At 40.9% G+C, this 13,722-nt stretch overlaps 1 protein-coding gene across 1 annotated transcript in view; it reads left to right on the forward strand.

Annotated features, from left to right (window-relative positions):
- Window positions 1-13,522: 13,522 nt before the first annotated feature.
- Window positions 13,523-13,722, forward strand: part of LOC124775556 (cilia- and flagella-associated protein 58-like) — an 81,380-nt gene continuing 81,180 nt past the window's right edge. Inside the window, exon 1 of the mRNA XM_047250385.1 lies at window positions 13,523-13,642. Within this exon, the coding sequence (XP_047106341.1) occupies window positions 13,523-13,642 (120 nt within the window). The remainder of the gene's footprint in view (window positions 13,643-13,722) is intronic.

Below are 13,722 nucleotides of genomic sequence, written 5' to 3' on the forward strand. Positions count from 1 at the left end.
TCGTGGGTCTGCTTATCAATTGTCAGATACGACTACTGCTTCTGCAGTGGGTCTGTTTGGCATTTCAAACTTCAAAGCTGTTCCTCCTTCTCCACAGCAGCTGTCTCCTCCGAGCTGACATCGTTAGCTGCTTGCGTCACCACCGAGGTTTTCGATTTTTCTACCAAAATATACACTTCCTGTGCTACTGCAACTACAGAGTTAAAGTCACGTCTCCCACACGTTACCACGGCTGTCTTCACTGATGATGGTAATTGTGTCAACCACACTTGGCATAGCGTCACATTAGATATTGCCAATTATTGGACGGCGTTCTATCGCCCATATGCTCTCTTTGTAATATCTGCTGCACGCGCTGGTCCAACGATTAACACATCCGACAGACTAGCTGCCCTGGAGAGCTATTTCCGCTGCGAGGTAGGCTTCAATATAATATCTGAAACCATTGTCACTATCTCGGGATCTAAATTGTTAACCGCCGCAGCAAATTTCGTGTGATCACCAATAACGTTGTTTGAACTAAAGTTCGGGTTTTTCCAATAGGAACTTCGGAATCTGCACCTTCATTTGCGGAGCAGAAGTTGCGTGAGATTCAGCGGACGAACTACTTGTCGTATTTTCGGCCTGTCTTGTCTTCATGCCCTCTTGTGTCGCGACTCGAGTTCGAAGGTCGTCCATTTGCTTTTTCAGATGCTCTTGCTGTTGTAAACGCTGTGTCTCCGTCTGGGCCAGTCTAATGCAGTGACGCGAAGTCACCGTTTGACTTTGTACGTTTCCTGAGGTCTCTGCGGTCTTTCGCATTTCAGTGGTCACCAATTTATAGGATTTCGCCATAATTCACCCGCTAATAATTCAATGATACGACAGTACTTGAATTAAATAGTTTTTATTCTCATACTCAGGAAAATACAACTTGACAAATGGTTCAAATGGCTCTGAGCACTATGGGACTTAACTGCAGAGGTCATCAGTCCCCTAGAACTTTGAACTACTTAAACATAACTAACCTAAGGACACCACACACATCCATGCCCGAGGCAGGATTCGAACCTGCGACCGTAGCGCCTAGAACCGCTCGGCCATTCAGGCCGGCTGCAACTTGACAACAACAAGTAAACACACAACTGTCAAACTCAAGGCAAAGAGCAGACAACATTACTAATCAAAAGTACAAAGAACAAATATTTGCAATTTTTAGCTGTCAAAAGTCAACGACACAGTTTCGAAATTAACAGAAGGAGTAGACTCCCATGAAACCCATTATCCTACTATGATCTTCAGTTGTTGTTCCTCAGTTAATGGTAGCAAAATATGGAGTGATGAATTTAAGTGATTTCAGTGTTCGAAATGTGGACTTTTTACTTGAATTCCAAAATACAATGTCAGCAGGATTGTATGGTCTCTATGGAATTAGCAAGCAATCAGCAATATTGTGTTGCTGTTATAAATATGTCTTTGTATAGGAAAATTGATTTTATTTATTGTACATTGAGGTTAGGTTGTAGAGTCTGTTGTTATTGTTCATGACTGGCTTTGCTTTAACAATCGATAGTCGACTATGAAATCATATCACACGATGTAGCTGTAATGTTTGTCAGAAAACGACTAACACTACTTTTAGATATCTCACTTAGTTCATAGTGTGGAAATGTAAGACCTCCAAATGAAGGAAGAATAGCTGACCTAGCTGGACTGTAGATTTTACTTCCCCCATAGTTTTTACAGCTTTACGACCAACGACGTGAGATAAAAGTATAACTAAACACGAAGTTGGAATTTCTGGGTTCGTTAGTCTGTTGCGCTGTGAAGATAATATTATTTCCTAACGTCTTGTCTACACTTGTGGAATGCGTTATCAGGCGGTGCTACGTGAAGTTGTAGGTGTTTTTACACAAATTTATTATCAGTATTTGACAGACATATTCAGTCTACAGAAAAAAGACACCTGGGAATTTTTAAGAACTAGTGTTCCTATCACCCATGATGTCTTCGCTAGCAGGGAAGAAACACTACCTAACAAAGTTGTGTTCCTATATTTAAGATATGTGAACTCCGTGTTGAGAAAATAAAAGGTGTGAAATCTTATGTTGCAAATAAAAATCTCGACAAAAAGAAACTGACGAATGAGGCCTGCTACTGATGAACAACGCACAAATAAAATAATATGTGGGGTCAGTCATCTGTTTCTTCAATCCACTGGGTTTACCTAGAAGTCTCTGGGGACTAGATCTAGCGCCGATTATTTGTGAGGTGAAGTCAGGTTCATTATGATGTGCCCATCATTTCGTTAATGGTCACAGTTATTGTGATATTTACGTGGACGTAAGACACTGCGCGAAGATCGAAAAAGTTTGCAATGAAAAACAGGGGTCGCTATGATTTTACGTTTTTTATTTTTATTTTATTTTCACGTCTAGTTCCGTAGGACCAAATTGCGGAGCAAATCTCCAACGTCATGGAACGTGTCAGAACATGAAATTACAACATAAAAGTAATAACAGATAAAATGTGATGAACTCAAAAAAAGATAAGCCATGAGTTTATGTAAACGCAATTAACAATACAACATAGGAATCGGCTTAATTTTTCAAGCAACTCCTCGACAGAATAGTAGGAGTGACCACCGAGGAAAATCTTCAGTTTCGATTTGAAAGCATGGAATACTATTGTACAGGAATATGAGTACTCCCACGGAACTGGCAAACAGTATAGTGTTACACAGTTTAATAAACCATTCACTAATATGAAGAGTCAAGTAAAGAAGCAAACAGATCTGAAGGAAACATGAAATAAACCGATTAAACTTAAAGACTGGCAAAAGGATTCTATTCTTATTGCTCTCCCAGGAAGATAATCTCGTTTTTAGAAAGGTTCCAGGAGCTATTTCTGTAGGTGTCAAGCATATATCAAACGCTGCTAAAGGCTGCCACAGAAATGAAGATAAGATGTAAATGTCATTTGCAGGTATGTGCACAGTTATTTTTTCCGTGACAACAAAACCGGAAACCCAACATACATTCGTCCTGGAGTGAAAACCCTTGAAGCATATAAAAGAGAAGAAACAAAATAATTCTCTTTACCGCATCTTCAGAGACTTGTATTTTTGAAACAATTATAACTACAGAACCTTAAAGTAGAAAACGAAAATAAAAAGATGGAAAAAAATTGGAGAGGACAAATATACTCAAACGTATTATTAGTATGAAACATAAATAGTGTCTTCTGAAGAAGAAGAAGACATTAGACGTGAAACCATGGTGAAGGGGTTTTAACAAACCTTCCAATTTACAATTGATTGGCTGTTTGCTATTTCTACAAGATTTCATTCTGTTGTTGCTGCTCCAATCATGTACAAAATTTTAAAACATAAATATTATATTGTTAAACGTTTATTATTACCATGTTCTTTCCATTCCTTCCCTCATTGTCCAAAACAAATAAATAAGACTACAATTTGTAAATTTCACCTGCTCTCTTGTAAATGCTGACTTCTAATTGTAATTACACAGTTTATATGTTGCTTGTTGTGTTTGAGTAGTTCACAGTTAAACCATGAAAAAACTAAAAAAATCAGAGCATTTGCTGCCGCTTCTGTTCACTACGAACCTTGCTTCCACTGCTTTCTAGCTGCCTGTCGGTAGGCTCGTCTTCATCATAACTCTCACTTCCGTTGTCTTCTTCTTCTTTTTCTACTTTTTATTCTTCTCCATTCTTCCTCTCCTCCAAATGAAACTGAAAGTGATATTTCAGGTGCTTAGAGATGTTGTGCTCAACAGCACACATTACTATTAGTTTGAGGACTCTCTCTAAAGAAAGTGTTACATAGTTATTAATGACTGGAAATTGTTGCTTCAGTTGACCAAAGGCACTCTCCACTACCCACATTTTTCTCTGGCATGGACCAAATTGAATCTTCCCCGATCAGCATTTCTTGTTGGCGTAAACTGAGTGACTAAGCACGGAGATATTTTTCCATACCCGGGATTACCAAGTAAGTAAGCATCCCCATGGTGCCCTGAAATTATACAGGGTGCGGCAGAACCGATTGCCGCTGGGACTGTGATGGGGGTAGGCAGTTGCACGTGGTCTGCCTTTGTTCAGTTGTTGGTCCCATTTCAGTAGCCAACATGGTCTGGACCGGTGCACATTGTGGTTTTGCCTTTCGCGCTTGTTATGAAAACAACAGATCTGTGATCGCTACACAAGGAGCTTTCCGGCTACAGTTCAACATTCCACACAACAATGCCGTTCCTAATGCACACACAATTCGGTCCTGGGTTCGGCACTTGGATAAAATGGTAGCACACTAAGAATAGATAGATACACATGGCCGACGCAGATCCATCAGAACGCCAGAAAATGTGCAGCGGGTGAGAACAGCAGTTCAAAATCGCCGCAATGTTCTGCTCTACGACACTGTTGGATTGGAGATTTCAGACCGCAGTTTGAGAAGGATTCTGCAGTGCGGTTTGAGAAGGATTCTGCAATCCGATTTGAAGTTCCATCCTTTCAAAATGATCATTGCCCAAGAATTACGCCCAGCAGACTAAGCCACCCGTCAAAATCTGTGTGAGCAAATGCTTGCTCAGATCCCTCCGAATGCAGCCTTCTTCAGCAGTGACGATGCACATTTTCATCTTAGTGGATGCGTGAATAAGCAAAACTTCCACTACTGGACTGAAAATAGCCCCGGAATTATTCATAAAAAGCCGCAAGATTCTCCTAAAGTGACAGTGTGCTGTGTCCAATCACAATTTGGCATGGTAGGCCCTTACTTTTTTGAAGAGGAAGGAGTGACCGTGACAGTAAATTCCACACGTTATGTTTCAATGTTGCAAAATTTTCTGCAACCCAAAATGGACGAGATTGGAATGATGTCGGGTGGCCTGCGCGGTCACCAGATTTGAGCATTTGTGACTACTTTCTTTGGGGATACCTGAAGGAAAAGGTTTTCAAAAGCCGCCCCCACACCCTTCCAGACTTAAAACAGCGTATTACTGCCGAAGTGAATGCCATAACCCGCGGTATGCATGCAAGAGCTGCTCGAAATTTCATGGATCGTCTACAACAATGTATTGATGCTAACGGTAGCCATATTGAGGACATTATTTTCAAAACTAAATGAATGTATTATGCTATAATGTACTAATTTTTTCTCTATACATCCAAATTTACTTTTTATTGCTCCTTAAAACTGCTTAGCCTGTTCTGCCTCACCCTGTATTTCTAATTGGGCTACGTCGCCATGTTCAAGCATCAAGCACGCTACCAGACCATTCTGCACTCATGCCAGTAAATTTCTAACCAGCATCTACGGTGGCATGTACATTGATTGAGACACAACCTTTATGACTGATATAATCATCACTGTACAATGCTGGTTTTCTATTTTAAATTTGGGTGCAATCCACAGCCCCTATTACAGTTGTCAGTCGAAATACTTTTTGCCATTTCAGCTTAGCCGTGTTAATTTCCTACATTTTAGACGGAAATCGAATCCAGTCGTGAGTTTTTAAAATTATCTGATCCATAACATCGTTCACTGTTTTACATGCTGTTGTCCGGTCAACTCCAAAGTCTGGAACCCAGCCTCTCGCCCACACAACGAAGTATCTCCATCCGTTTACGGGAAGTCAAGGCTCCTCCACCTGTTTCATCACGTACTGGCGTGAATTCCGCAGTCAAAATGTCCACATTTTCAAGTCGTAACAGCTTTCTACATCTACTGACATCCCGCCGAATCTTATATTATTTCTCATGTCTGACCAGCAGGAACATCGCTGTGGCGCAGACTGACGGACAGTGCTTAAGAGTTAGCATGCCACTATCGTCTTACGAATAACTCTTATGCATCTGAGTGTGAAAGGCCAACGGCCTTGCCACAGTGGTAACACCGGTTCCCGTCACATCACCGAAGTTGGGCGCTGTCGGGTTGAAATAGCACTTGGATCGATGACCATCAGATCTGCCAAGCGCTGTTGGCAAGCGGGGTGCACTCAGCTCTTGCGAGGCAAACTGAGGAGCTACTTGATTGAGAAGTAGCGGCTTCGATCTCGGAAACTGACATACGGCCGGGAGAGCGGTGTGCTGACCACATGCCCCTCCATATCCGCATCCAGTGACGCCTGCAGCCTGAGGATGACACGGCGGCCGGTCGGTACCGTTGAGCCTCCATGGCCTATTCGGGAGGAGTTCAGTTTTTTTAACAAAAAATCTAAATGTCAAAAATATATATTCTGTTCTTTATTCGCAACTTAAATCAAACCCATCCGCAAAAGCCGAGGTAGTCTTGGCGATTAGAATCAACAACGTTTATTCACATACAACTTAAACACATCTTAAAATTGTACAAGACTTAGCTACAGCTAGTTTTTATTCACATCATTCATTATGTTCTTGAGCTGTCACAGCATCAAAAAGAAACTGACTTTACTGTTGTTTACATTCTAGATTGTACTATTACACTTAGCAATACATCAGCTGAAGACAGTCATTTATTATTTCAGCCACCAGGATTAAGTAATAATGTCAGACTCCATTGAGGCCTTTGTAAGTCGATAGATTTTCCTAAACTTTCACATTAGGTTCTTCTTTCGTGAGCTGTCAGTAAAGTGTGGTCAGGTGACAGAAAGGAAAACAGAAAGACAGATGAACACGCTGGCGTGCGAAGTTTATTGCACAAACTCAAGGGATTTGAAGACCTTAACCCGCAAACGAATCGTTTTTAACTTTACTTGCGTCCATGATGCACTAGACATGTATGACATAGGTGCATTATTTACTGTGAGCCCTGTGTGCCCTTTGTCAAAATAGTGGTAAGAGTTTCTTTCACCATACAAGAAGTCCGCCCCCAGTAGCTGAGTGGTCAGCGCGACAGAATGTCAATCCTAAGGGCCCGGGCTCGATTCCCGGCTGGGTCGGAGATTTTCTCCGCTCGGGGACCGGGTGTGTGTTGTCCTAATCATCATCATTTCCTTCCCATCGACACGCAAATCAAAAGACTTGCAACCAGCGAACGGTCTACCCGACGGGAGGCCCTAGTCACACGACCATACAAGATTAGATTATATTAGTACTTGTTCCATAGATCATGAATACGACACTTCGTAATGATGTGGAACGTGTCAGGTTAATAAAAGTTGTCTATATAAGATATTACATTAGACAAAATATTACATGACTCTCTATATTTTTAATTTTTTTTGTGGGGTTTGGGAAATTACCCACTTACTATATCCAAAAATTCATCTAATGAGTAGAAGGAGTTGCCATTAAGAAATTCTTTTAATTTCCTTTTAAATGCTATAAGCTATCTGTCAGACTTTTGATGCTATTAGGTAAGTGACCAAAGACTTTTGCGGCAGCATAATTTACCCCCTTCTGAGCCAAGTTAGATTTAACCTTGAGTAGTGAAGATCAACCTTTCTCCTAGTGTTGTAGCCATGGACACTGCTATTACTTTTGAATTCGTTCGGATTGTTAATAACGAATTTCATAAGTGAATATATATATGTATTGTGAGGCTACAGTGAAGATTTCTAGCTCTTTAAATGTCTGCAGGATGATCTTGGATGAGCTCCAGCAATTATTCTGATTACACGCTTTTGTGCAATGAACACTCTTTTACTCAATGATGAGTTACCCCAGAATATGACGCCATACGAAAGCAGAGAATGTTAATTCTTGTCTGTCGGGTGTGATAGCTATACTTGTATCATCGGCAAGAAGTACCAGCTTTGCATCTTCGTGAATATAGTATGGCAAGTCATTAATATATATTAAGAACAGCAGAGGACCCAAGACCGAACCTTGCGGCACCCCATTCTTGATTGTTCCCCAGTTTGAGAAATCACCAGTTTTTTGCATATTATGTGAACTGTTTATTTCAACTTTCTGCACTCTTCCAGTTAGGTATGATTTTAAACATTTGACCACTGTCCCATTCATACCACAGTACTGGAGCTTATCTAGAAGTATTCCTTGATTTACACAATCAAATTCCATGGTTTACACTTGCCGAACAGTGGCACATTGCTTTGGCCGTAATCGTAGGGTGGCTAAGGCTTCTTGCATGATAACTTTAACAGTCGGCAAGGCTTTTAAGCCGTTTCGACTTGGAAGATAGAAGAGCTCTGTTATCTTGGGTGTTAAGAGAGCAGTTATTCTACGTAAAACACAGTGCCACTGATTACTGTTTGTCAAACAGATATCGCGCCTGGCTAGCAGATAACAGATTAGATACTTAGAGTGTTTAATAAATCAGCCAACTTTTAAAGATTGCAAGTAACGAATAAGCGTCTCGGTATCTACAAGGAAAGAAATAAAACGTTTATAAACTCTCATTTATATGATAAGCTATTAACCGAACTGCTTGCGTTCACTTCTGCTGGAATGTATGGCAAGACAACTTGGAATCAATCGAGTAGAGCGTAGAAAACAACGGATTCCAAGAAGACGACTCTGTTGCTCGATGCCTGCAGAATTAATCACCGTTCTTTAAGCAATTTCAGCAAATACTGCACACTTGTTTCTTTACTTTGTCACTCACGTACGTCAGTCTTATTTCAATACTCTCCAGTTCTTCCTACAAGAGTCAACTAACATACTGCTTCTTCCTACACATATTTGCTAATTTTACTTATTTATTGCTTGTTTAGCCTGATCAGATTTGGGCCTTAAGAGCCTCTCTTACATGTGAACAGGAACAACAAATACAGAAAATATTACATAACAATCACAATAATAATAATTTGCATTATTAATAAAATAATAATAATAATTATTATTATTAATAATAATAACAGTAACACTAACAATGTGCTAAGATAATGAATGAATTAAGAAGGGCATTGACTGGTTTGAAGTCTTGTTTGCTATTAGAAGAAGTGGAAGGGAGAATGAAAGAGGAGAAGATTGAAATGAAAGTGACACTGCCTATTAGGAAAGAAGAGGACTCAATAGAGGACTCTGTAGATAAGGGGAGGGAAAAGTGGTGGGGACGGAGGTTTGACGAGAATTAGCTGCAGAAGGAGGAAGACTATGGAAATAAAATTAGAAAGATTCGAGCTCTTACAAAGGCTTTGAAACATTCTTCCTGCGCTCTTTTCTTGACTGGAACAGGAAAAGAGGGCGACGACAATTTTACACGAAGTAATATCCGCAACACACGCTAAGGAGGCTTCCGATGTATACAGAAGTTGTAAGTTGACCTCGCTGTCGACGTGTTGTTAAATCCTAGTCTTCCTTCATGACGTCTCCACCGAAAAGTCGTGTTCCTTGTGTCCTCGAATAATATACGAGAAGAGAGAGACCGACTTGTTGCAATTTAACAAGTATTCAGACCGCAATTGGAGCGTCGTTTTCTTCCAACAACGTCAATTCGAAGGCAGCACCCTGATGATATTGTCCCACGCGTCATGATAAGATCTATAATTTTTTTGCTTTTGGATAACGAAAGATATAATTATTACATATAGTTCAAAAAACCGACACTATATCGCGCAGTTTTATTGGAACACAGACGTCATTTGTGGGGCAACTGAACAAACTGTAAGTAAAGTTATGAATCTGTTGACTGTATTTCTTAATAACAAATTATGTAATCATGAATTGACCTTAGTTATTTACGAAGTCGCAATTCGAAGTTGTTGATACAACAATTTATGGAACTGTGTATGTAATTAGGGTAAGTCCGGGAGAGTTAGACCACCGGACTAGTGACGTATTTCACAAATTCGAGAGTGGTTTGAAAAGTTCTCGGAATCACCACGAGAGGTCAGCGCTAGCGCCACGAATTGTTCATGTGATATTCATTGGACTGTTGCTTTTAAACATGTGCCACGTCAGTGCTCTTGCAAGAGAGCTGTGGTGGTGATGCGGTTTCGTGTTGTTCCCGCGAAGTGATTATCTAAGATGGAAAAAATCGAGATCCGAGCAGTGATTAAGTAATTCTTAAAGAAAGCTATGAAAGCAAAGGACATTCATGCCGATTTTTGGGATACGCTGGGGGACTCTGCTCCTTCATATTCATCTGTTGCCAAGTGGACAGATGAATTTAAATATGGTCGGGAGAGCTTAGTTGATAATCCGCGCAGTGGTCGGCCAAGATGTGTTACTACTCCGGAAATCATTGCAAAAGTGCAGAAAATTGTCATGGAGGATCGCCGATTGAAAGTGTGTGAAATTGCTCACGCTTGCCAGACGTCATCTGAAAGGGTATATCACATTTTAACTGAATAATTAGAAATGAAAAAATTATCTGCAAGATTGGTGCCACGACAAGACAATGCGCGCCCGCACACATGTGCCGTCGCCATGGCAAAATTACACGAACTAAGGTACGAATTGTTGCCACACCCGCCTCTGCACCTGATATGGCTCCGTCAGATTTCCGTCTCTTCCCAAAACTGAAAATGTTTCTTGGTGGACGAAGATTCACTTCAAACGAAGAATTGATAGCCGGACTTGACAACTATTTAGCAGGCCTGGAGGAAACTCATTTTCGAGATGGAGTCAAGGCACTGGAACATCGTTGGAGCAAGTGCATTCATCTACAAGGGGACTATATTGAAAAATGAAAGATGTTTCAGTGATGTAAGTACTTTTTTCTATTCCGTTCCGAGAACTTTTCAAACCACCCTCGTACACAGCTAGAGCGGTTCCCAGCTACATGTGAGAAAACTGTTTTGTGAACAAACGTGGTGCAAAAGTGTTGCTGTCATTTTCATGTCACTTCTAGAGAAAAATTATACTCTTTGATCTGGTAAGCCGAGGAATTTTATCGTGTTGTTATATAATGTTAGTATTAAGGCTTAGTTTGTACAATATTGATGCAATTTTTTACTGCAAACTTGACAAGTTTGTAGGCATGAACCTTACCTAAAGTGGCCACCGAGATCGCTACCTGCAGATAGAAGTCTGTGTGGTCCATCTCTCTCAGACAATCGGGGGAGTTGGACCAGTGTTATCTGGGAGACATGGACCACTTGTTTTAATGCGAGACAGCTGGAGCACAATTAAATTTAGCTCAAGGCATGTGGAATAAGCCCAATGAAGACGGCCGCAGGTACAAACTACGCTTATTTGTCGGAAGATATGGGTCAAATGGCTCTGAGCACTATGGGACTTAACATCTATGGTCATCAGTCCCCTAGAACTTAGAACTACTTAAACCTAACTAACCTAAGGACAGCACACAACACCCAGTCATCACGAGGCAGAGAAAATCCCTGACCCCGCCGGGAATCGAACCCGGATACTCGGAAGATATGCCTGTGCCAACAAATGGAAAAGCAGAATCTCACACAAAGGACAACTAACCACTTCAGAGCCCATCAAAAGACCTAGTGATCCCAAACACATCAAAAGAGAAGAGCTATCTGCACAAGTCAAATTCCTGCACTAACATAGCTTCGGATTCCACTCCTACAAAACCTAACACTCCCAAGATTACAGCCAACATAGACAAAACGCTTGGAAGAAATGTCACCTACTCCTTAAAATGATAAAACCATGAATTTTAAGAGGAAGGCAGCATCTTCACCCAAAGGGCTAAACTCTGCTGAAAATGTGGAAACTGCAAGGAAATAGAGGGCTAAGAAAAGAAAAAAAAGAAAATACTGCAAACTGTAAAAAGCTGACCAAGTTCATCTGAAGCAGACACACTGAAGAAGATAACGAAAATAATTTTAATGAATGGGATGAAGATGTGTTTCTTGGGTATGGTGGGGCCAATTACGAAACTAATAACAATGACAATTGGATTCAGTGTTTTTCCTGTTCACGATGATCACAAGAATATTGTTCAACATTTGGCAATAAGTGTAATTGTTATGGGGGGGGGGGGGGGTTTAGAGGCTAATTGCTTGAACAAAGCCAACAAATCATTAGAAAAATTGGTGTTCAATCAAGATTTATAATACACTGATAAAATCGTTCTGGACCTAAATATTTAATTAATAATAATTCTGTAATCAATACAACAGATAACAAACAAAAATATAAAATTTTAATTGACTCATTTCTTCATGTGTAGCCATTTGCATATGGTCCATCTCTCCTGTACACTGGTCCACCTCAATCACACACCCAAGGGTGAGATGGATCACTCTTGTACATTTTCGTTTTAGCATACCTCTTGTATTTTAAGTGGCATTATCTCAGTAATATATTGAACTTAATTTTATATGATGCTCTATACGAGCATGCTGACAGATGTCAAAAAAACGTGAATAACACACAAAGTTTATGTTGTGGTCGAACTCTCCCAGACTTACCCTACGTGTATCTATAACTTGTGGCTGCACCTACGACTTAAAACTGTTAGACAACCTTCCACGACTTTCATGTCATTTTCTTTAATTAACGCCGTAAACGTCATATGGTCAGTTGCCGCTTCGATATTTCCACCATTACGTGGCATGGCACACCAACCCTCAGTATGGCTCGCCATCACTTCAGATTTTATTGTCTTCATACTGGTCTCGTACACTCACAAGCCGAACGGTGCTCCGTCAATCGCCACAGAATCACAGAACGTGGTGTCTTCATCAGAAACCGTGCATTACTGTAACGGCAATATCGGCTGTAAGACGCACAGCACAATGCCACCGTCGAGCGAACATCCGACCAGAAAAGCGTAGTCAGTAGACTTGCCAGCCTGCTTACAGTGTTCCATGGATTATGTAAGCGTCAAAGAAAGACTCATGTTGGTCCTCTGCAGATAATCTACTGGAGAGAAGCCAGAGATGCGATCTTCTCTCAAAAGTTACGCTCGTGCTGTGGCCTTCATTCCTGAGACTGGTCTGATGCAACTCCCTGCGATAGTTTAACCTGTGCAAGTCTGCATACGCCGGCCCTAGGTTGCCTGGTTGGCGCAATCCCGCAAACCGAGGGCATAAGTTGCCATGCACAGCAAACTCTCGCTGCATTTAGTCTTTTACAGTTCTGAGCTGTTCTGCTATCGAAATCCCGGCCTTTACCAAGGACGTTAGTCCCTGATCTCCCGTAAGTCATTTGAACATTTAACATGTACTGGTTTCACATTTTTCACAATCACACTTCTCTGTATCACAAAACTACTTAATCCTCGAGGCCTCAGGATGTATCCATAAACCTATTCCTTCTTTTAGTCGAGTTGTGTCACAAATGTCTTTTGTCCAAAATCCGATTCACTTGCTTTTCATTCGTTAATCCATGTACATACAGCTTTTTAAAAGCTTCTATTTTCCTGTTAACTGTTTATCGTTCTCCACGAGTTATATTCCAAACAGGTACTTTCGGAAGAGAGTGCCGCACAGTTAACTTTTATATTGTATTTTAATACATTTTTCTTGCTAGTTGTTGCTCTGCATTTTACATCCATTCTGCGTCTTCCATCGTCACATACTTTCCCGCCTAAATAGCAAAAATCGTCTGCTACTTTCCGTGTCTGATTTCCAAATCTAATTCCTTTAGTATCGAGTATATTGCATAGCCTTTTTTTTTTTTAGATTTTTACTGATTAGGCAGGCCTCTATCCAATATGTTCCCAATTTCTTTGACATCTGTGGCAGAATGGGACTGCGAGAGACGTCAGCCTGATGGGAAAGAGTTTGATCGAGGCAGGCGTCCTCCAATGAGCCAGATCCGCGCAGTTCCTGTGGTGAGAGCAGCGAAGCCTTCAGGCTGCGCCGCTCCAACCGCAAATGAAATCGGAAGGAGCTGTCGGGCTTAAAACGTGAA

Source organism: Schistocerca piceifrons, chromosome 2 (assembly GCF_021461385.2).
Source record: "Schistocerca piceifrons isolate TAMUIC-IGC-003096 chromosome 2, iqSchPice1.1, whole genome shotgun sequence".
NCBI classification, from domain to species: domain Eukaryota; kingdom Metazoa; phylum Arthropoda; class Insecta; order Orthoptera; family Acrididae; genus Schistocerca; species Schistocerca piceifrons.